The following is a 24,490-nucleotide window of genomic DNA, read 5'->3' as shown; positions in this document are numbered from 1 at the left end:
GACCGACTCTCCCTCTCTCGCCCTACCCCCCTCAGTTGTCCTGTTTGACCACCACCACCACCCACCCACCCCCTCCCCGACAACCCGTCCAACCACGGACTGCTGATCAGCATGACAAAGCAGCCGTGGATGGAACAGAGGGGCTTAGCACCCACCGCGCGGCCCTACCTCCAGACACACCGAGACCCTCACCTTGACTCCCACAGTGTGAACGAGTACACGAGGAATGATAACCCTTCACACCGCAGTGTAGCCCGCAGCTCTTCTTCATCCAAACACGGCTTTGGAGGATACCGCTCGTCCCATGTGTTTGACAAAGAGGCGCACCGGTTGGAGTCGCTAGGAGGAAACCCCAAGCCACGTAGGTCTACCGGTGCGACAGCCACTATGGATACAACTATGCTACCTGAGAACTGTTTACTGTCTGGGTCCCCTCCGTACCTGACGCCTCACGCCAGGATGGAGGTCACAGACGCAAGGCGTGAAGCGATGGATGTTGACGTGGAGAAGAACTCCGGGTGCAGTAGGAAGAAGAACTATCAGCGGTATCCGAAACCTCCATACTCATACCTCGCTATGATCTCCATGGTGATTCAAAACTCCCCGGAGAAGAAACTGACGTTATCAGAGGTAAATGTCAAACACTAGGTCCATATGGGTGTTTGCGTAAACATTAATACCGGGCAAGGTGGACACGGTTACGCATTGGAGTTGCGCCCTGCGATCATGATTTTACGCATGGCGTTTTTGACTCCAAAAGCCGCTCACATCGTATTAAGTCCTAAAATATTTAAAATGTTATATTTTTTTCGGGATGGACAGTTGTTGTTTTTTGTTTGGTTTAACTATTATAGACCAATGACGCATCACTATGCTTTTCCTGTGGTGACACTGAACAGTAACTGGGTGACATTTCAATGACACCGATTAAGTTTGATAAGACCGTACCTTTAGATAAACCAGGCACCGGTTTGTGTTCTGATAAGGAGTGTAGATAATCTAAATTAAACCATTGTCTAGGACATTTGGTTGTATTTAGTAACTATTATATTGTATATTATAGGTAACAGATTACAAATGAAAAGTGTTTATGTTTATGTTTAACGAGTGTTTATGTGTATGTTTGTGTCAGCCTAAGTTTTCAAATGCTTGAAGCATATTTCCTAGTTCTAAAAGTAACAGCATAATCATTTATCTTCTCCTTTTTGTTGTCTAGATCCTGAAGGAGATCAGTACTCTCTTCCCATTCTTCAAAGGAAACTACAAGGGATGGCGGGACTCAGTGAGACACAACCTCTCCTCATACGACTGCTTTGTGAAGGTTGGTGTCTTTTAGACTTGTCTTCGCACCCACTGTTGCTTTATATACTGTGGGTACACTGTAAGAGAGGGAAGGGGAGTGGGGGGCGGGGCGGGGTTGGGCGGAAGCATTCATCAAATAAGTGTGTGTTTGTTTACTCTGTGGCGGTGTTTGCTTGGTGCAAAGCGAAGCCGGGTTGTATTTCTCTTGAGACTCACTACACCCTCTCCTCCGTTCTCTGCGTGTAGGTGCTGAAGGACCCCGGGAAGCCCCAGGGCAAGGGCAACTTCTGGGCCGTGGAGCTGTGCCGCGTGCCCCTGGAGCTCCTCAAGAGGCAGAACACGGCCGTGTCGCGGCAGGACGAGACCATCTTCGCCAAGGACCTGGCCCCCTACATCCTCCACAGCCACACCCACAAGCCCGCAGACGAGCCATCCCCTCCCCCTCAACGGGAAAACAACGTCACATCCCTGCCCTCCTCTTCCACCTCCTCCTCCTCCTCCTCCTCCTCCGCCTCCTCCTACCCCTCTCCCCCACGGGAGGACCTGTACCGCCCCAAGCTGGACTCCTCCTTCGCCATCGACTCCCTGCTGCACAGCCTGCGGCCCCCGAGCACGGGCGAGGCGGACGGCCGGGCCCACGCCGGAGACGGCTGGGGGGGGGAAGCCAAGCAGCAGCAGCAGCAGCAGCAGCACCACCTCCACCTCCGGCCCTCCCCACGGCCACGCTACACCTCCTCCGTGCGCAGCGCCTCGGCCAGCTCGGCCAGCCCTGCCTCCTCCCTGTCGGAGGAGGACTGGCGACCGCCGCCGGCCCGGGGCGGGCAGCGCACGTCGGCGGGGGGCGAGGCCGGCTCAGATGACTGCGACGACTGCCGGCCCCCGCAGCACAAGTCGGCGCGGCGGGACGGGGCACCGGCACCCTGGGAGCTGCCCACCTCCTACGCCAAGTACACCCCTCCCAACACAGTGGCCCCGCCCAGCATGCGTTTCAACGGGGGCCCGCTCATCCCGCTGCACGGAGGGCTGCCTCTGTACAGCTACGGGGCGTCGCCCATGGGGCCCGGTCACTTCCTGGGACACACCTACTGGCCCATCCTGCCCAGCGGCCGCATCTCCATCCAGCCCCCTGCCATCCTCATGGACCTGGACAGCATGCTGCAGTCGGTGCCCCCCAACAAGAGCGTGTTCGACGTGCTGGTGCCGGCGAGTCAGAGCTCGCACCCACACCCGCACCCGCACCCGCACATGCACCCGCACCACCCACCGCTGGGTCAGTACACACTACAGAACAGACCTCCTCTCAACAGGTACCCCCAGTACTGACAGGCCTGTACTCGTATGTGATGCCACTCAAAGAGACGTTTTATGGACACAGGATGTGACGAGTTGGGAAGAGGAGTGTTATCATCCGGAGAGGAGCATGTGTTTCTTCTGAGAATTAAAAGACTTGTTTGTGTCAGTATTAGTCTGAAGAACAACTGGGGGACTGGTCAAGACCCTGGGAGTTAAACCTACAGTTGCACTGGGGCTGTTATTTGCACTATTATTTTAAATCAGGGTATTGTAATGAGAGAATGTGTCTGTGTGTTTCTGTTGTCGAACCTACCTCTGACGGGTGAATGTTTAAATTCTGATCTTTCACACAAAGAGACATCATAAAGAGGTGTCCTTTTTTACATTAGGCAGGAGGAAAAGATAAATATATGGGGGTAATTCTTTTACTCAAATCTTACCTTGCATGTCCGAAAAATAAAGTCGCAATCATTGGAGACACTTTATATACAATTTAATCAATATCTACCTCAGTCTCTGAACGGAAAGGACTATGTTAGTTTGGACAATATACACTGCAAGTGTTCATGGTTTTTGCACTATTTTAATGTTTACAGTTCATGTATTATCGTCCTACATAATGTTTTCCCCCATGTTTGTTCAGTTTTCAAATCCTCGCACACATATCAGGCTATGCCAAGGGTGGTTGTGCTTGGCAGTGAATCGATGGTACTGCTGTTTTCTATCCCTTTTTGTCTTTTTTTATACTTGACTATGAATGATGGCACATTTGTATTCCTGAAGTTTTACAGTTGTTCCACCCAGGCTTTTAAAAATTACGTTGGCTCCTGGCCACGTTGTATTAATTTGGATTGATCAGTGTGCCACAGCACACAAATTGTAATGTTAATGTTGAAAAATGATACATTATCATTTGGTGGCATACATTTGAAGTGTATTAAGTCTTAAATATTCCGTGAATAAAGACAAATTATCTACTGATGATTTCACTTCCATTCCAATCCGAAAAATGGTTTAAACAAACAATTTTAAAAAGATGTAAGCTTTGTTTTCATGGACACACACACACACACACACACACACACACACACACACACACACACACACACACACACACACACACACACACACACACACACACACACACACAGGCGTGCAAAGCTGATTTACATCACCAGTTCCCCAGCCGTCAGCCTCCTGCTGTGTCCGCTGCAAAGACCCCTATCTCTTTATCAGCTGCCCCTTGCATGCCTGCACTCCTTCTCCCCCCCACCCCCCCTCATTCCTGATGGGCTGGGAGGGCACCCTTTCACCAGAGCCGTCACCCCACCCTACCCACCCCCCCCCCCCACGTGCAATCAAGACTCATGCATGCCTGCACATACCCCCCTGCTGGGCTCTATCTTTAAACCGGCCTTTAGTGTAAACTCAGGAATTTATATGAACTGGGTATAAGGTTTGCCGTCTAATCAATATCATGATTAGAGATGACCGACAGAAAGGTTTGGTGGTACAACACAGGGCTTTTTGCACACATGACGGCCCGCTGGTGTAAGCTTGAAGGGGTAGATACAGGGTTAGTATTCACTTTGTAAAACAGAGGGGACAAAACATCCTGCCCAAAATATTGGTGGAAGAAACTATTTGCATGGCCAATTTCGTAGGCTAGACCAAAACTCCCAAGCACTTGGAGAAACAGATTTTCAAGTGAAATTATGTTTTGCTTACATTAAGCTAGTTGAAAGCTGAAAATAATTGTTTTGACTACTACAATCCCTCTAGTTGCCAATATAATGTCCAATATTGCTGCTCTTTTATTTTAAGAGTAATAATGAATCATTAAAAAGGTAATATTTTCATTTACTAACTAGAAAATAAATAATATTCACTTATACTGTATATATTTGAAAGGAGTTTTATTTGTTTGGTTATAAAATATACTCTGGGTTATGAATAAGTCCCTAAAGTCAAAACGTCTACCGTAATGTGTACTCACAGCCCTAACAACATGATTGATTGAAGTAAATGTTGAATTCCTTTAAATACTCAGTCATATCAGAACTAAGCTTATCTTGCAGAACAGACATGAAACATCATTGCTTGGCCCAAAAAGTCAGATTTCAAGTATTTCCAGTTTGTACTGTTAGACATATACCACCTTATTTATTTAAGTCAATGCATGCAAATTGGTGGTATTACATGAAGATGTAAAACTGAAAACACACTAATCTTAAACTGTGGACAACAATTCCTATTCTTCTTCTAATAGTGGTGGCAAATGTAAGAGGTAGCTGACTTCTACATGAACATTGGTTGGAATGATTGTTTCATTAACTTTTTCTATTTATCTTCCAATCCATGGAAATTAATGCATCCAATTGTCCTTTTCACACGCCTTCCTGGGCCATCCGATACTCAAACACACTGCCTCTCTCTGGGAAGGTTTTGTTCAAGCGTCTGCGCTTGCTCTCAGACTTTGCACCGTCTTCCTGCCCGTCTTCCTCCTCCCCATAGCCCCCTCCCCCAGGCGTGTAGAGGCAGAACATGTCCTGTAGGGGGAGACAGAGTGAGGTTAATCCAAGGCCTCAGTTGATAAGTCCTTCAAGACCAGTACACTGTGTGCCTACTGGATAACACTACTTGATAGCGTCATTAGATTCAAGATTCAACATTCAAATGTTTTTATTTGTCACATACTTATACAGGATGTGCAGTGAAATGTTTGTGTGACATACTCTGTATTTTCTGTGCTTAAAAAAATAAAAATAGAATCAAATAAAAATAGAATCAAATAATATAACATCAAATACAATATAACTTTGAACAGAAATGAAGAATATTATGAAGATATGTCAAATTAAAATGTGAAGCCTCACCCCAGGTTCTAGCGCCACGGAGGTCTTGGCCCCCAGGTTGAGCACTCTGCCGTCAGCTCTGTGGAGCTGGTTCAGCCCAGAAGCCGCACTCTTCCCCCCTGGAGCGCAACCAGAACACACACAAGACAGGATTCACTACAAACAAGGCAAATAAGCCGAACAAAAAACACAGTTGGTGTAGAAAACACACCTACCTTGTATTTAGTTTGCTAGGTTATGAGTTAAGCAAGAACGTTGTAGCTAGTAAACCATCTAGGTCTATTAGCCAGTTCAGCAAGATGAAGAGGAAGAAGAAGAAGAAGAACAAGAAAAAGATGGAGGAGGAGGAAGATGAAGAGGAGGAGGAATATCGCATCATCTAGGTTTATTAGTCTGTTGTTTTGTATACTATACCATCACAAATACATAATAAGAGTAAACCCCTAAGCTTTCATAGTGAAAGTGGGGACAGCGGTTTGTATTTTAAACAAAATACATTCAGGTGAGAACCATGAAGTGCTGAATTAAAAGCTCAGTGATTCTGTTGTCGTGGTGGAGCAAGGTGAAAGGTTACCCATGATCCCGTACGGCCGGGTGGAGCGTCTCTCCGTCAGCACCGACAGCACCACCCTCTCCCTGAAGAGCAGCTTGCGGATCACCCCCTCCCCACCGCTGTGCTTCCCCGCTCCGCCCGAACCGGCGCGCAGGGAGAACTGCTCCAACACCACGGGGTACCTGGGCCCGGAGCAGGCGGGCACAGCACGGTTGGAAAAATGGGGGTTCGAATGTTTGGAATTTAAAAAATGTGTTAATGGGATTTTATCAGAAGCTTTTATCCAAAGCGACTTACAATAAGTACGTTGATATGAAATTCAAATTCTATGGTTTACAAAATCAAAAGCCATTCATTTATAAATTTCACACGTTCAACTAAACAGAACAGACTAACAAACGTGTTAGTCCTACATATTCATATATATTTATACATATGTATGTATTTTTGTTGGTATTTACAACAATTAATTACAAATAGTTTAAATTGACATTTAAAAGATTTTGGTCCATGATTTCTACAAAGGAAGTGACATCACCCGCCCACCTCTTCTCCAGAATCTCCGGGTCGGTGATCCTTGTGTTGGTCATGTGACTGTGGACCCCGCTCCGCCCATTCCAGCTGGGCCCCGCCCCCGCTCCCCCGGCAACCGTCTCGTAGTAACCACTCGTCTCGTTGCCGAAAGAGATGTTGTTCATGCAGCCCTTTGATGGGGACAGAGGAGTGACTCATAGGGGTGTGTGAGACAGATCTCTGAGAGGACACACACACACACACACACAGGTCATCAGGATGTTGTCATGGCACTCACCTGTGAGGCGGCGCACACCTCAAACGCTCTGAAGATGACGTCAACGACCCGCTGTGACGTGAGGACGTTCCCCCCCACCACAGCTGCATTCTGGGAAGGCTGCAGGATGGACCCGGGTGGGATGACCACGCTGATGGGCGTCAGGCAGCCCTGCAGCAGGGGAGGAAGAGGAGGAGGAAGGGGAGGAGGAAACAGTTGAACAGAGTCTCAATTCTGTTGCAGTCTACAGATTTTGTTCTATTCATTTCTTCTTGCACACACTCTCCGTAAGTGGACCATTCAAACTTGATTATTTTACATTTGGACCACCGTTTGATGACTCCTACATCTTGTCGAAAATGTCAGAGCAAGCAGCACAAAAGGCTGTGTAAACAGGGAACACAAATGCAGCAGTCCTGAAACCAACAACATCAATGGGAAGACTGGAATCTAAAAAGGGTCCCAATTATTTCTATCCTTGTTTAGAAACCTGTAATTTTCCCTTCAATGGAAAAGGCAAAGCAAAAGGAATAAAAAGACAATATAATAACCGACGGGGTGAATAAAGCTGTTATGCTCAACCAACATGTCGCTCAGCGGCTCTTGCCAATTATTTTCAAAGCATTGTCAACTCTGGGGAGATAAAATAATAAAGTCCAGAAGAGCTGAGGTGAGGAGGAGGAGGAGGAGGAGGAGGAGGAGGAGGAGATGGAAGAAGATGAAGTGGAGGAGGAGGAACAATGAAGAGAAAGAAGATGAAGAGGAGAAGCAAATGGGGATAAATGAAGTCTTGAAGAAATGAAGCCAGGGTGAAGAGGAGGTGGCCGTACCTGATTGAGGGGGATGTCCTGGCCCACCATGCAGCGCAGACAGTAGATGAGGGCTGAGAGGGTGATGGCGCGCGGGGCGTTGCAGTTCCCCCACACCTCTGTCCCCGTGCCCGTGAAGTCAAACACGGCACTGCCCTGCAGGTGGGGGGGGGGAGCAGTTTATTAACACCATGTGAGTGTGAAACGTTTAAAGTAGACCTTGGTGATTTATCACTATAGTGAACATCAGGGGTACGTCTGGAATACCATCAGGGATTAAGGGAATCACAGTGTTATGAAAATGAGGCATAACAATTATATTCCAGTTCAAATTCTATACATATCTACCTACTATTGTTATCATATCCAAGTTATAATCTAATAATTATATAGATGGTAGAAGTAACATTTACCCCAATTATCCTTTATACGTTAATGGAAAAAATCCTTCATTTGTACTTTTTCGCCAGCTAGCAAGAGTATGAGATCAAGCCATCTTTCTTGCCCACAGAGACAAAAGAACGTAGAACCATGGACAGTAGAACATGTCCATGGGCAGAGAGTAAACCCTCAGCGTGGGTCACCTCTTCCTCGTTGATCTGGACCCGCAGCATGATGGGCGTTCCGTCGTCCATGAAGTCCTCTGCCTCCACCTCCAGGCAGCCCGTCTCCTGCCGCCTCTTCAGCGCAAACTCCTTCAGCATGTCTCTGACCGCCAGCTCGGCGTTACTCTGTGACACACACACACACACACACACACACACGCCACAACAACTGTTTTATTCCTCGACTATTTCAGTCATTTATAAGTTGTTTAACATGGCAGTACAGCTACTGACACGGTAAGAGGGGTGTGTGTGTGTGTGTGTGTGTGTGTGTGTGTGTGTGTGTGTGTGTGTGTGTGATCTAGGCAGTGTTGCTGATCACGCTACCTGGATGTAGCCCATGTAGGCCTGGACCACAGCTAGCCCGTAGCCGTCAATCAACTCGGCCACCAGCTGGCTGCCTCTCTGATTGGCCGCCACCTGAGCGCGCAGATCCGACAGGTTGTCATGGAGATTACGAGTCCCAGAGCAGTCTGGGTACTTGGCTGGAGCCATGAGCGCTTCAGTCACGGCTGGTGGGAAAAAATGCAAAAACAGGATGGAAATAAAAGGGAGTAACACAGTAAGATGGCATTTATAAAAGGTATTGTCTCCATGTTTTTGTCCTGTATCTGGTTGTTGGAATGTGCTATGTTTTGGAGGCATTCCTGATAAATGCCAGAAATTCCTGTAACTCCACCAATTAAAAATATAATCATTGTATTCCAAAATGCCTAAAGAGATAAAAACCTTATTGACGATAAGGGTCAATAAGGTTTGACGTATTGACGGTGGAACATACAGAACCTTTCCTGTGGTTTTTCAACCTTGCTACCCCATGGTCTCAAGTATAACTTTGAGTAACCTACTACACTAATATTATTCATTTCATGATGTGTTTCTTTAACAGACCCTCCCCCCCCTCAAATATTTTAGTAGCCTCCGATGTTTTTCTTCTTCCAGTTACCACACTATCTCTCTCCCCCGCTCTCTCTCTCCCTCCCTTACCCTCTTCTTGGAAGACCCCCCCGGTGACCAGTTTGAAGGAGGTGAAGACGGCCCCTTCCTGCTGGAGGGAGGTGGAGTTGGGGGGCATGGAGCCTGGGGTGATGCCTCCGATGTCTGCGTGGTGCCCCCTGCTGGCCACAAAGAACACCGGCCCGCTCACGCCTCTCCTAAACACCTGGGGCGGAGGAGAGGAGACAACATCAGGAAAGAAAATGGGGTATAACAACAAAATGGCAGACAAACAAAAGGAACAAACAGACAACAACAGACAGAGAGAACAAATAAACAAGTGGTGAAGCGATGCACTGACTGGGGTGATGACGGTGAGGTCGGGAAGATGGCTGCCCCCGGCACAGGGGTTGTTACTCAGGATCACATCTCCTTCTTTAAGGTCATCACCCAGCGCTCGGATCTGTGGATCCAGAGAGAGCCGGTACTTTTCTGGGTTTCAGGGTCTTTTACACGGACACGCAACATCTGACATGGAACAATATCTACCCCATGTGTTTGTTTTATTTCAGCCTCTTCCCATACTGTGGATGCATACACTCTTAGCTTGGACGGCCTCATTGGGGAAAAACACACACACCGACACACACAGCTCACCTGGTACTGGACCGTCTCCTGCATGGCCCCCAGGTGCACGGGGATGTGGGGGGCGTTGGACACCAGCCCCCCGTCGGGCCCGAACACGGCGCAGGAGAAGTCCAGGCGCTCCTTGATGTTGGTGGAGATGGAGGTTCTCTGGAGGACCCGGCCCATTTGCTCTGCGGGTAACGGAGCGTTCGTCAGGGGGACGAGATTCAGCGAAGAAAGACACGTTTTTTTTTTTTAAATCTTCCTCCACACTATTCGCTCACTCTGCAGCCATTTTTATCCAGAGCAACTTACAGTGAATTCCAGATACATGCAGTACATCCGTGCAGGTAAGGGGTTAGGTTCTCTTGCTCAAGGAAGCCTACATGTAGACTATGGACAGTGGGATTCAAACCCAGAACCTTTTGGCTGGGAGTCAACCAACCCAACCATTAAGACTGCTCTCCTTCCTTGACCCTGGCTCACCAGCGATGCTCATGAAGCGATGGGAGAAGATGGAGAGCTGCACCGTGTTCAGTTCGGTTCCCAGCGCACAGTGGGGGTCTGAGCCCACCGTTACACACACATCTCCCCCCTCGGTCAGCTGGGCCTCGCAGCAGGGCTCCACCAGGATGGTACTGGAGCACACGCACACACACACACACACACACACACACACACACACACACACACACACACACACACACACACACACACACACACACACACACACACACACACACGAAGGATACAAACATATTACACAACACAACGGCTATCACATATTACACATTATTTTCAGTGATTTTGAAAACCCTGTGAACTCAGAGCCGTGTCAGAGACAGCCGTGCACGATGGCTCCAAGTTGAACCATGGTGAAAAACAAAGACAACAACAAACAACACTCAGGCCCACCTGTTCTTGTCAATGATGACGGCTGGTCCCTGGATACTGTGGCTGCACGGTAGCTCCTCCCACAGATACACGCTGGTGTCCAGGTAACCGCCCTCAAAGTAGCACTTGGCCGTCTGATTGGACACACAAAACACAGGACATGTTTTGCTAAGTGAATAGTAATGGTAAATACATCAGCAAATACATCTATTGATCAAGTCACTACGGTAAATATAGCTGTCTTCTGACCTCTTTTAAACAGCCTCCTTATTGTTTTCAGAGTCCTAATATGTTGACATTTTCCTTGTTTCATTCATAAATAATTGATTTCATTCACACATATTTTTGTGAATGAATGTTGAGTGTGCACGTTTGTGTACCGTGACAGGCTTCGCTTTTCCGTCGCCCGTCTTCGTCCTGACCACAGATTGGATGCCCGATTTCCCAGAACCCCTCACTCTGATGTCGTCGACCATGATTGGTCGGTCTGGGATCGTGAAGCCAAACTCCTTCAGATAGCTTCAGAGAGAGAGACAGAGAGAGAGAAAACGAGAGAGAGACCAGGTGCGATAGTTTAGCGACATTATTAAAAGAGGATAGGGTCGTGACTCGTGGCTAGAGTGTTTGACTCCTAGCCGAAAGGTACATTTAGGCGATTTTTTTGTCCAAAGCGACTTACAACCATTCATACACACATTCACACACTGACGACGGAGTCAACAATGCAGGGCGACAGCAGCCAACTCGTCAGGAGCAGTCAGGGTGAGGCTTGAGGCTCAGGGACACCTCGACACGCTGGGGATCGAACTAGCAACCCTACGGTCACCCCACTCTACCTCCTCAGCTACTGCCGCCGGAAGGTACAACATTCGGTTCCCCCGATCCATGTCCTAGTCACGAGCAAGATGCCCAACCCCTACTGCTCCCCGATGAGTTCATTGAAATTCATCCAAACATGAAACACAACACTGGTGAATAAAGTACCGCTTGGTGAAGCCACTTCGGAAGTCGCCCGAGCGACAGGACTGGGCGTTGCCAGGGTAACCGTCGGCGGACACCATGAGTGCGCAGTCGGTGCCCTGGTAGCGCAGGTGGAGGAACACCTCCATGTCGATCTGACCGCTGGAGGGGAGGAGAGGAGAACGGCGCCTTCAACTCAACACAATGTGAGTGTCAATCAACAATCCAATCCAGAGAGAAATACTCAATGAATACAATTCAGGTCAAAACACACACATACATACATTTCAGAGATATTTCCCAATTGCCTTCATTTGTTTTTGTGTTTAATACTTTTCACTCATTTATTTTATAAATATCTCCTGTTTTATCCAATCAAATATTTATCTAATCTCACAGGTTCAATTCCCCCTCAGAGCTTAATGAGGTATACATATAAAGCAGTATTAAAACGGTAAATCAATGCATTGCATTCTCCCACTACCTGCAGCTCAACGTTTGTTCTGATCTCCATCATGCGTGACGTACACATCTCTTCATATGTGCGGGCCATGCGGGTGTGTGTTTACTGTAAACCACGTGGAGGCTGACCTGCCAAAGCTCCGTGAGCCGAGTGTGTCTCTGCAGCGCCGGGTGAGTTGCTCCACCCTGCGGTCCAGCTCCTTGTAGGAGGCCTGGCTGTACTGCAGCGAGCAGGGCTCCTGCACCTCCTCCACCACGTCGGCCAGGGCCAGGCCGTAGGCCGAGAGCACCCCGCTGTATCTGGGACACACAGGGGGGCGGGGGGGGGGCGGGGGGGGTCAGACACGGGGCGACCTATTGCTGCACTGTCGCGTGTGGGATTTGTACAGGAGAAACAAAAACGCAGAAATAAACACACAACCCCAGCCCCCTGAAGAGTAAATAGAACATGGTTTGTTCAAAAATGTAAAACAAACCAATATCTATGCATTCTTCTTTAGTTTAGGTGTACTCTGAGTGCAGAAATAGGGGTCTTCTGTTCATTTATGAATGGAATCATCCATTTATCATCCGTGTGTGCTTGAAGTTTGGTTTTGAGGGTCGCGTTTCATTTTCCCAGGAAAACCGTCCCTACTATACAACAGTTTCTACACACTCATACACAAACTAGTCTCTGGCCTTACTTGTGTATGAAGACCCTCTTCATGCCAAGCGCTCTGGCGATGGCACAGGCGTGCTGCCCGCCCGCACCGCCGAAACACGCCAGGACGTGTTGGGACGTGTCGTGACCTTTAGCCTGTGATGGGACAGTCAGATGTCAATCAGCTAATATTTGATTGTATTGTGCGAATAAATACACCAAAAATTCAAGCAAAGACACACAGATGCTTCAATACACTAAAAATTTGACTTTTTCGACAATCACAATGAACATTCTCTCGACTAGCAAATGCATAAAAGAACACCCCCTCTACCTGCGTCAGGGCTCTGATTGGCCGGCACATTGCCTCATTAGCCACTCGGATGAATCCCATGGCGACCTCCTCCACCGTCATCACAGACTTGCTATCTGGACACTTTCTTTTGCCGCTCTCACTGCTATTGGACTGAAATGGGATATTATTACACATTTAAACATTAAATAATTATTCATTCAATCATTTTTCATTGAATAAATAATTTATTTCTTTTAATAAATGTAATTAATTTGTAAGTGTGTAACTCATTATCAGCCTAATGACAACACTTTATAAATGTTCTCATTAATACTATGAAGTGAGAACACTTTAAAAGTGTCTCATTAGCAGCCTCTAGTGGTTTGATTTGTAACTACAGTTACAGCTTTACAATTTTAGTGGGGTGGCAAAAGTGGATCAGAATAAAACAGTTTACAGAGAAAGATTCCCTAGGTGGATTGACCCGTGGATTATTCTTGAGTCTTAATTTTCTGCCCATGTGATTAGTACACATGGGCAGAAAATAATGTGTTAAGAAACTAACAAAAAATCAATCAAGACACCTGTGATTGGCTGGAAGACAGGAAGTGGTTGATGTCCTTGGCAAGGCTACGGAAGTGCTTCAGGGACTCCTCCAGGGACAGGGGCTGATCCTCCCCCGGGCCGAAGATCCGGGGGAAGAAGCTTGGCATCAAACGGCCCAGGACCAGATTAGCGTCTGTCACAGTTAAAGGACCGCCTAGGAGAACCACAAGAGCACATCTAGACTATTAATATTACCGCTACTGGGAAATGCTGTCCCAGTACTGGTAACTTGGAGCTGTCCAAGTACTAAAACTTTCCAAACATTTCCCAGTACCGGTAAACTAATAGTTTATAGATTCTAGTTGGGAGAACTTCTGCAAAACAGAAGAATACGTTTAACTGTGAAAGCTCCCTCCCTCCCTGTTCAAGAGCTGAACAGGGAGGGAGGGAGGGAGGTTGAATGAAGAACCAAGGTAAGAGATAAAAGGTCAAAGGTTACCTTTTCTGTAGCAGGAGGGCCCGGGATGCGCCCCTGCAGACTCTGGCCCCACCACAAACATCCCTGACCTGAGAGAGAGAGAGTATTTCACTATCTTGTAGAGAGATAATTGCATTTTTGTATTTTATTATTGTTTTAACTTTTAATGCTTTTGCAATGTCATTTTCCATGCCAACAAAGCCCATTAAATCTTGTCATCTCACACCCTTTGGCTTTTACAATTAAACATGCATCACATGTTCTTGAATTACATAAAGCATATTTGTGAATGTCAGACTCCCACCACAACTAATAAAACAACACCTGTCACTGTATTAATATAACACATCACTACAAACAGAAAGGCCTGCGACGGGACACGATGCCATAACGACATGCTCCTCAGGATAGGGTTAGCTCCGTGTCCGAGCGTCTTGTCCTCTGCGTTCAGCTCGGCTGACCTAAAGAAGAGGCGGGATCCACCGCCGGCCGCCACCGTGTTGATGTCCAGCTGGGGCGCCTGCAGCGTCACGCCCGCCGTGGTGGCCTCGAACACGTGCTCGTACTGCCCCGCGTAGCGACTCACGTCCGTGGATGTGCCTGGAGGGGGCCCACATGAAGGGGGTTCACACTGGGGTCCGAGGGGGACCTGGTTCTGCCTGGTTGTTACGCGCCGTATTACTGCTCATTTGACTTGTTTGATATTATGGGCAGGATGGTGAAGAAGGAGAGGAAAGTCCGACGAAACAGAGAGAAGGAATTACATTATAATTGGTTTTTCATGCTTAGATTTGGCGGATCTGTATCAGTCTTTTCTTTAAACTTGCTTTTACTGTGGAGACAATGAGGACAGATAGGTAAGGGATGAAAGAGAGAGGGGAATGATATGCAGCATAGGACTGCACGTGTTGACATATTTACTTTTGTCCATAGTCAAAAATATATATAAAAATAGATATAAGTAGCAAAGAATTTTTTTTACCTCAACCTCTTTCAATAATGGTTTATATCTGCTGTATTTAACTCGAATCATATGTTCAGTATATGACCACACAATCTGTATATTTATGTGGCAGGGATGCCTTTAGGTTTCCCATTTTCAGATCAATGGTTCTGTGAAGTGGTAGAGAATGTTTTTCACTAACGGTCTCCCCTCCCACCCACCTCCCATGTCGAACCCGATGACGGCCTTCTGCTCCGCCTGGCTGTACGAGGTGATGGCGTAACCCACCACGCCCCCCGCGGGGCCCGACAGCACGGCCCGCGAGCCGCAGAACTGCTCCATGGGGGTCAGGCCCCCGTCGGACTGCATGAACAGCACGTCCACGTCCTGCCGGGTGGGGGGGGGGGGGGGGGGGGGGTCAAAGGTTAACTTGTGTAAAGCTTTTTAAATGCTGAATTTCAGTTTGGGTACACTTTGAATCAAAATGATTTCCAGCATTATTTGTACATAGTTTAGGTACTTCTTAAACCTTAAACCTTATTATACATAAGGTTTTTATAACCTTATGTATAAAAACCTTTTATTTTATACAAGCGAATTAAAAGGTTGAATTGCAGGGTCATTATAGCTGAAGGGCAGGCAATGTCAGGTGTGAGCATGAACCTTATCGTTGTTTGACATTTGTCCCGCAAGAGCGCCACACACACACACACACACACACACACACACACACACACACACACACACACACACACACACACACACACACACACACACACACACACACACACACACACAGGTCTACAAGCAGAGGTCAAGCTGACCTTCAGGCCTCCCTGGAAGCCCGACGTGAAGCCCTTGAGGTACTGGCGGATCTTGGGCGTGAGGTAGGCGTCGGCGCACACGGTGTAGCCGCGGGGCACGGCCCGCACCATGGGCATGACCTCACTGGACAGGGACACCTGGGAGAAGCCCAGCCGCCGCGCCAACCCCCCCACCGCCTTCTCATGGGCCGACCATCTGGTGGGGGAGAGAGGGAGGGAGAGGGGGGAGGACCGGGGGAAAGAAAGAAAGAGAGAAAGAAAGAAAGAGAGAAAGAAAGAAAGAGAGAAAGAGAGAAAGAAAGAGAGAAAGAAAGAAAGTAAGTAAGTAAGAGAGAAAGAAAAAAGAAAGAAAGAAGGAAAGAAGGAAACAAACAAACAAACAAACAAAGGAAAAGTGGTTCAGAGAGATGTGTGCTTGCCTGTCAAACATGTGATTCTTATGTAACAGTGTTGACGTACACGGCCTGCTCCCCATAGGGGGGCGTACCGGTTATCTTTCCCACTGCCCCCATCCACCTTTTCACGTTATCTATAGATGCTTGTATCCAACCTTTCACTTGTCTATATAATGTGGCCAAGTATTAATGGTAAGCTGAGCCTTTATCCCAAGAAGCATTTTCAATACTTTTGATACTTCTCCTTCATACTTTGAAGCTTCTTAAAACATTGTGAAACAGGTGAAAGGTGAATGGGTTTTTTGTGAGCAAACACAGCAGGCTGAAAATGATCAGGTATTTTTCCATGAGCCTCCGCCTGCCTGTGAACTATATGATGAGAAATAGTTCACAAATTAACACACAGCACTCAACAATTCTATGCAACAGCAAAAGATATAGACAAAAAAAAATACCAGTGTGAGTGCAAGAGATAGGGCGAGAGGGAACCAGTTACTCAAGTAACTCAGTAGCATGATAAGGAAAATATATTTCTCATCGATAAGGCTCAAAGGTAGATAAGAGAAAGGTATAAAGGTGTGCATGTCAAAAATTGTGCGTAAGAGAAAGTGATAGGAATAGAGTGAGTGAGAGTGAGATACAGCGTCCAGGAGTGAAACGCAGGGAAGAAAGCACATTTTTCAATGTTTATATACAAGTTATATGCAAGTCATACTGACGTATACGAGTGTAACAGGAGGACGGCCAGGCTGGTGATACCACGAGACAAAACTCCTTTCAGGGCCTTTTCAACGCTCTTCAAATCCAGCTCTCTCCACACCTCCAGAGAATCCCCTGTGCTGCCTGAAGAGAACACAGCACAGAGAACACAGTGAGCGCCATTCACTAAAGGCAGAAATTAAAGCAATACTGTTTTTTAGGGGCCGATATCGATGCCGATATCAATATATCTGCCGATATCTAAATATAGATATATCGGCCTTTAACCTTCACACAGAACATAATGTAAAACTGTTAGTGTTTGGAGTGTTTCCACGGATGATCTCTGTTCAGGGGTTTTAGAGGATTTATAAAGCGGTGATTGCGTTAATAAATTGACACCACTCCTTTTATATCGGTAAACACATAAACACACACCGATACCGATATATCTGTGATAGGCCAATATTGGCCTTTACACTATATATTGGGTAAAAATAAATCGGTCGGGGACTAGTATAAATGTTTTCCGATCAGAAGCAGCTAAGCACAGGTAGTATACCTGTGACGGTACGCTTGGGGTCTTTCCTAGGGAGCTGGCAGCCATCCTGTTTGAGGACGACCCGCTCGTCCACCTCGATGACTTCCTCGTAGAGCACGTCAGGCATGGACATCTCCTGTTATGTCATGTTTAAAACACAGGTTTAAAGCTGCACGCACTGTTCGTATGCTTACATTCACATCCCCCTGAGAATGTTAAGCGCTGTTTAAATGTTATGAAATGTGGCTTAAAAGGACTTACACACGCGACCAGAACAGTGTTAGCGGGAGTTCTAAGAATAGATTAAGGATGTACATTTCTTTACAGTTGTAGTGTAAAAAAACAACTATTGTGGACGGTATCTTGTGCTCTGACAAACAAATTCATACTCTGAATGTACACATTCAGAGTAATGTGTACATGTTTCCACAGGGGGTCAATGCTTTAGCTGCATAGACAATACATCATTTACAGATATAACAGCTGAGACCAGGATTGATAAGTGACCACAGAATCCACTAATGGAAAACCGGTCTTGGGAGCAAACTCCAGCAGCACTTCAACTCTCTTCAACACATTAGCTATTGGACCACACCAGCATGCCTACTGAGAAAACAGTCCAAACCCTGCATTCCTTTGGTTTGAGTCAGTCTGTAAACATAAATAATTGTCGGCCCCAATGCTGAACTCATAGTACTACATTACTGCGGCATAATAAAAAGGGATAATAACTTAATATTGTTTTTTGGACAACGTATGTTATGTAATCTTTACATTCTTAACTTCACTTTATTATACAATTTATAACACCCTGCTGATAATCATTGGCCCTGTCCCAGATCGGTAGTAACCTATCCATGAATTATCTCTGATTGTGTCCCATGGAAGTGATTTTCATAATAAATCATAAGATTATGAAGTGAATGATTGATGTCAAATGGTTTCAACACAGTGTTTCCTAACAACACAGTGCCATAACCTTATTTATCAGTACTGATAAAAGATCTGTAGTAATCGATGATGATGCTAGCATGTATGGATTGCTTGAATGCTTCCTGTTGAAAACTTGACTAAGAGAGAAATAAGAGAGAAAATGAGCAGTTACTGCTAACCAGATCAAAAAGCTTGGGCCTGGCCTGTGTGCCGATGTGCAGCAGATCCTTAAAGCCCTTCGTAACCAGGAGGGCGGTCCTTTCTCCTTCTCTTTCCAGCAGCGCATTGGTCGCCACTGTGGTGCCCATTCTGATCCAGCCAATCAGAGAGGTGTCCACTGGCTGCTCCCGTGGGAAAAGCTTGCCAGTTTCCTGTCCAAAACAGACACCAAAACAACAACAAAAACGTAAAAAGTATGGTAACAGTCCAATTGAGAATTGAAAATTTTTAAATATATGCAGGTTTAAGCATGCAAGCACATTTTAAAAGGTTCAATAGACAGACAGGGATAGACCCACTGACACAGACACAGACACACACACACACACACACACACACACACACACACACACACACACGCACCTTAACATGCCATGCTTATGTCCTTGTATCCTCTATTGGTTTACAGGTTATTCACGGCTCTGACAAACAAGAATCACTGCCAAGAGGGTCAAATCTAAGCCATTTCCACTACTCACACACCCATACTAGTACAGCTTCTTGTTCAGCTCACCTCCTCCAATACTCTGCGAATCCCCTCTGTGGGAGCATCCTTGTAGTTCTGGGGGTCACGAGACAGAAGTTTGAGGACCCGCTCGCGACCATCTGGAAGCCTGGCAAACACATCGGTGAAGGTGCCACCTCGGTCAATGGCAAAGTCGAACTTCCCTTCAGTTTCAGCCATCTTGACTCGACAGGGAACGCTGTTCCTAAATGAGTGAAAAGCTGGATCCAAGCTGAAACACATGCAGTTCCGGTGGTTATAAAATGCATATTGAATGGAAATTACATGACAGTTTGAAATACTATTGTTTAATGGCACTCATTTTGTGTTTTGCAAGTATAAATTTATGCAAACATATAAACTACACAACTGCAACGCAAATCTAACTATATTCAGGCACAATCACAAATAATGTTAAAACATAAAAAGCAGTTATTATATATATATATATATATATATATATTTACAGGGTGTATGGGGCCCTGATGAAGAGCTGATATAAAGTAGTAGTTATATATGAAGTTGTGGATGTAGATATTTCAAGCTCTGAATGATAAAACTCTAAAAATGTTGGGTTTCAAATAGAAAGAGTCAGAGCGGGAGATGTATAAAACAGAAGGGACATGCCGTTCTTCACCTTTGAAGGATACAATTTCATTCTGCAATTGTAAGCCTACACTTCCTGACCTTCAACCGGTGTTTTTTCCTCAGGCAATTAAAATCCCGTAATGTTCCAAACCAAAGAGTTGAGAGTCGAGACACAACATATAAGTGGTTGTTTATCGTAAATTAAAGCGAAAAAGGGCTGCGAGCAAGGTTCACGTGTTAAAGTGTTACGGTGCAGGACAGCTATAATTAACCAGAAATGCAATACGTACATTCATAGGATTGTGTTGGGGTTCAAACCCTGTTAACTCAGGCTGGTCATATCTGTAGCTTGTATTTAGCATAAGACACTCTTACAACTCCAGAATCATCATAAGACAGTATTTTGCCTGGTTTGTCACACGTACCTCTCTGCCCGTTTTTTTTTGTGAATGCAGGAGGTTCTTTCCAAAAAACAATCTCAACCTCAATTCGACCCTTCCACTATACAGTCAGTCCTTGCATGCAAACTATTCGCGACTTGGAACCATAGAGATGTCGGACACTTGCTTTTTGTATTTTGCTCAAGCATTCACTCCGCCCCGTCACAGAACTGCCAATGGCTTGCATGGTTCCTTTTTGTCTCCCCGCAGACGCCGTAGTCCAGGTATCTGCCCCAATTTGAGCCCACGAAACAGTGCTTTTGGTACTGCAACCGTACGAATTACATCTCTGGGAACTAGTTAGTCAAGTAAGGTGTTTTTTCCCAATACTTTGGTTTCAACAGCAAAACACATCGGACTATTTTTGATGGATGGTGGGGACATGGTAAAATAATTGAGGGATGGTTCATGGAATCAGAGGATTGCCATGCCTGCCCTCAGGCTCCATCTAGTGGCCACTAAGTGGTCCACCCATAAGTATATATAATAAAACTGGTCCATGCCTTTATCTCCTCCAGACTGGACTATTGCAACACACTTCTCATTGGGATCCCAAGAGCCTGCAGAGGCTCCAATACATCCAAAACTCTGCAGCTAGGATCCTGATCCTGGTCCTGCAAACATGACCAAATGACCCCCATCCTCCACTCACTCCACTGGCTTCCCGTTTCCACCAGGATTGAGAATAAGGTTTCCCTCCTCACACAGCAATGTATCAATGGACATGCCCCCCTACCTTGAAGAACTTCAATCTCAACCCACAAAACACAACTCGCCCCCTCCGCTCCACTCACTCAAACCTCCTCCACATACCCAAGACACAACTCAGGACCACACCTGTGGAATGCCCTCCCTGACACACACACACAGGGCACCACAATCCACTGACTCTTTAAAAAAGATCTTAAGACAATTCTTTTTAGCAAAACTTTTGATTCCCCCTCTTAGATGTTTTTTTTTAAACCTTTTTATTTTTAACAAAACTAGTTATTTTTTTATTTTGCTTTCCCTAAAATGAGATGTTTTTTTTTCTCTTTGTTTTTTCTTTTTAAACCTGTAGCCCTTTGAGGTCTTCGGATGAAAATAAGATGTATTATTATTATTATTATTATTATTATTATAAATAATGCAACCAGGAGACCCCCCTCGACTGTTTGATGTGCCCTGACCGTATGACTCAAACAGTTGGATACCAATTAACTGCTTGGAGGTGAGATTAGTAGCCTTCAGATGTAAAACACATTGGTCTGACTGCAGAGGAAAGACAGGAGAGTGGAATATTGTCTGCAACCTTCCGGTAAGCTGGTTAATGGCCCGACCCAGATATGGATCCTTGGACCCTTATTGAATAGAGAGGATACTTCTGTTTTTATGTGTGTTGTTACAATGCAGTCCCACTACAAGTGCATTCCCGTTACAGAATGTTATTACAAACTTCCCCATTTCTCCAAGACTTTGTTAGGTATATACAAAATGTATATTACAGAACACATTAACTCCATCAGAGACTGTTGGGTGACGTTCCCATTCCCTAATCATATTTGTGGTGATAAACATTTTTGAATTGTTGGATGTGTTTATTTTCTTGTCAAGAAATGTATTTTCGCGTGCTTTCTTTTTTTTTGTATTATTATTCGCTTTTTGAACTGATGTAGAACAGAATCCCCCTTGTGAATGAAAAAACGGGTACCATGATCCCTCTGTACATAACATGGTTTATATTATATATGGGGTTTAAAATGTCTGGAATCCCAAAATTCAATGATGTATAAAACAGTTGAGAATTAGTCAATCTGACAGAAAACCAACATAGTTAATGTTCAAATCATCCCCATAGCTCATTCAATATTATGTAAAATGTATTTTATTTTACATTTCACATCGCATGTCTTGCATGAATAATCCAAGACTGTGGGAGAATGATGGGGCCTGGGGCCTTTTTGTTCATCAGTTGGCAGTTTTTTCTATTGATAGTAGTTTTCTTGGCAACCAATCAACATGCATTGAATGATGCATTTCCAATTATGACGTCACAATTTGTTTCCTAAGCGATATCTTGTGCTGTGCAGAGAAAACATTTGAGAGAGAGAGAGCAGCATTCTTGAAAAAGAGAGATATTGCAAACCAACTTTCAACTTTTTCGTAGTGAGAATATGGACAAGAGTTCCCAGCTCTGTGCAGAACAGTAGGCTATATTTTTGGTGTACCGCTGTGAACGCTTGGGTCTTCCGAGAGCGCTTTCGGCTGAACACTTTCAGGTCAGAGAAAGACGCGTTCAATTTCGATATGAGTTGCAGTAGATAAATGAATCGAAAGAAATAGTTTGTGTTTCAAAACTCGGCATCCTTTCTGGATGACAGAGATATTCCCTCACAACAGGGAGCTCGTCTCGACATTGAACATGCGTGTCTTTTTCTCACCCGATGGTGGCTCTGCTAAGACACAAATCGTCGAAATGTGTGTTCCCTTGGAAGAACCTCCTAGAACCATTTTAGTGTTATCCCGGTATGATGAATTGGCGTTTAAACCGGAACGTTAAACGGAATGTTTTCAAATTGCCGAGATATTTTACAATGGGAGTGAAACACTAATGCGTATGCAAGCCCATTCCCGCCAGTAAAAAAAAAAAAAGATGAAAAGATGAAAAAAATCCCCATTGTGAGTCATCATTATGAGATAAAAAGTCGAAATGATGAGATAAAAAGTCATAATTATGAGATAAAAAGTCGAAATGGTGAGATAAAAAAAATCATAATTATGAGATATAAAGTGCGTCACTACATCATCGCTGGCATCCCGAACCATGCAAAAGACAAGCAACCCTGAATAAGGTAAGAATTACAGCTATGGTTACTTTTGTTAAAATCTTTCAATAAGTAGCCACACCATTACAACTAAACAAATTAGATCTCTGTTCGTGTAGTCAAAGCTACACGAACAGAGATCTAATTTGTTTAGTTAATTTAAGCATGGTTGGGAATGCCAGCGATGATGGTGACGATGAAGGGACCTTTGAAAACATGCAGCGCTACTGGAGCGCATGTCACATTATTATGACTTTTTATCTCATAATTGCGACTTTTTATCTCATAATTATGACTTTTAATCTCAGAATTATACATTTTTATCTAATTATTATGACTTTTTATCTCATCATTTCGACTTTCTATCTCATAATTATGACTTTTTATCTCATTCTTTTGACTTTATTATCTCATAATTATGACATACAATGGGGATTTTTTTCATATTTTTAATTTATTTTTTTACTAGCGGGAATGGGCTTCCATTCGCATTATGTTATTATGTTATTATGTTTACAAGAAAAGACGATCAGAAGACGATCATGTAAATATAGGCTTTTCTAATTCCTCTCTCTCTCTCTCTCTCTCTCTCTCTCTCTCTCTCTCTCTCTCTCTCTCTCTCTCTCTCTCTCTCTCTCTAGTGTCCAAAGGAGACCTGGGGCCTTTACGAATAGTCAAATCTCCTAACCTTCATGCCTCCTTTCCTTAACCTTTGTGGAAAACGTCATCGGGTCAAGGAGAGATGGAAAGGCGCTTCCTTCCGAACATAGGAAAAGACCGCACTTAAAGAGCCCATGCCATTAAAATCCCATTTTTCCTATTGTTGGTTAAATAAAATAGGTCAGAATAAGTTTGTGACCTGTGGTAAGTTTGAAATCTATGCAGTTTGTCTGCTGTATGCAATAGCCAATGAAAGGAAAAAGGCTGAAAAAATTAGCCAATCTGGATAAGGTGACACTGCTACGTAGCGTTGTCAAATTATTATTCATGGGCCTGCCCACTTGGTTGGTTCGTAACCACCCACAGAAATTCTGAAGGAGTCGAGTAGTGATGGGAATTTCAGCTCTTTTTAGTGAGCCAGATCTCTTGGAACGGCTCACCAACTGAGAGAGCTGGAAAAAGAGCTGAGCCAAAAGAGCTGGCTCTTGGCTCTCAAAAGAGCTCTTTTGGCTCCCAAGCGGCTCTTCATATTAACGCTTACTGTATACCTTTTATAATGGTGCCATGCCGTAATTCCGACACTCATTTTGACACGTGCGCGCGTGTTGACCTTTGTGCTCTCACACTGATCAAAATGCATCCAAATGCTGCTTCTTTTCCTTGTCTCATTCATCTTGTACTCACACGCTCTCTCCTCTTTTCCTCCTGTCAGTCACAGGCAACGTGTATCGCGCATCGAAATCCCCCGCCCCTCGCTGCTTGTTCTCATGATTGACATGGCTGCCATGCATGCGCCGTGACACGCATAGCACATAGTATAATGAATGCATGTAGCACCCGTAGAGCGGGAGAACAAAAAAGACAACGGCTCGCGTTCAGGAGCCGACTCCCATC

At 45.3% G+C, this 24,490-nt stretch overlaps 2 protein-coding genes across 2 annotated transcripts; one reads left to right on the top strand and one right to left on the bottom strand.

The window, feature by feature from the left end:
• Positions 1-111: 111 nt before the first annotated feature.
• On the top strand, positions 112-2,650 carry foxh1 (forkhead box H1; the record flags this gene model as incomplete). Its single annotated transcript, XM_084474878.1, has 3 exons — positions 112-630; positions 1,217-1,321; positions 1,549-2,650. 3 exons carry the CDS (start codon positions 112-114, stop codon positions 2,623-2,625), a joined length of 1,701 nt encoding a protein of 566 aa, XP_084331004.1. The 3' UTR covers positions 2,626-2,650.
• A 1,870-nt stretch (positions 2,651-4,520) lies between these two features.
• oplah (5-oxoprolinase, ATP-hydrolysing) lies at positions 4,521-20,258 on the bottom strand. Its single transcript, XM_084475122.1, has 28 exons — positions 20,118-20,258; positions 19,114-19,336; positions 18,560-18,751; positions 17,469-17,583; positions 16,927-17,050; positions 15,813-16,008; positions 15,210-15,375; positions 14,507-14,645; positions 14,067-14,134; positions 13,606-13,781; positions 13,061-13,192; positions 12,770-12,882; positions 12,216-12,386; positions 11,649-11,786; positions 11,045-11,183; positions 10,686-10,798; positions 10,257-10,408; positions 9,801-9,961; positions 9,505-9,606; positions 9,195-9,369; positions 8,535-8,719; positions 8,187-8,333; positions 7,624-7,758; positions 6,815-6,964; positions 6,550-6,707; positions 6,025-6,185; positions 5,472-5,569; positions 4,521-5,144 (listed from the first exon to the last, which is right to left on the bottom strand). The coding sequence occupies exons 2-28, from the start codon at positions 19,282-19,284 to the stop codon at positions 4,983-4,985; spliced, it is 3,939 nt and encodes a 1,312-aa protein (XP_084331248.1). The 5' UTR covers positions 19,285-19,336; positions 20,118-20,258; the 3' UTR covers positions 4,521-4,982.
• Positions 20,259-24,490: the final 4,232 nt, after the last annotated feature.

Source organism: Micromesistius poutassou (assembly GCF_964030765.1).
Source record: "Micromesistius poutassou genome assembly, chromosome: 11".
Taxonomy (NCBI): domain Eukaryota; kingdom Metazoa; phylum Chordata; class Actinopteri; order Gadiformes; family Gadidae; genus Micromesistius; species Micromesistius poutassou.
This window is presented reverse-complemented; position numbering and strand designations above follow the sequence as displayed.

What these genes read in the sequence shown, in the direction of transcription:
- oplah (XM_084475122.1), bottom strand. Translation starts at nt 19,284, where the DNA reads ATGGCTGAAACTGAAGGGAAGTTCGACTTTGCCATTGACCGAGGTGGC. An exon ending in AAGAGGGTCTTCATACACAA is followed by an intron (nt 12,387 to 12,769) that starts GTAAGGCCAGAG and finishes TGTGTGTCCCAG; the next exon opens with ATACAGCGGGGTGCTCTCGG. An exon ending in AGGTGTGCGCCGCCTCACAG is followed by an intron (nt 6,708 to 6,814) that starts GTGAGTGCCATG and finishes TCCCCATCAAAG; the next exon opens with GGCTGCATGAACAACATCTC.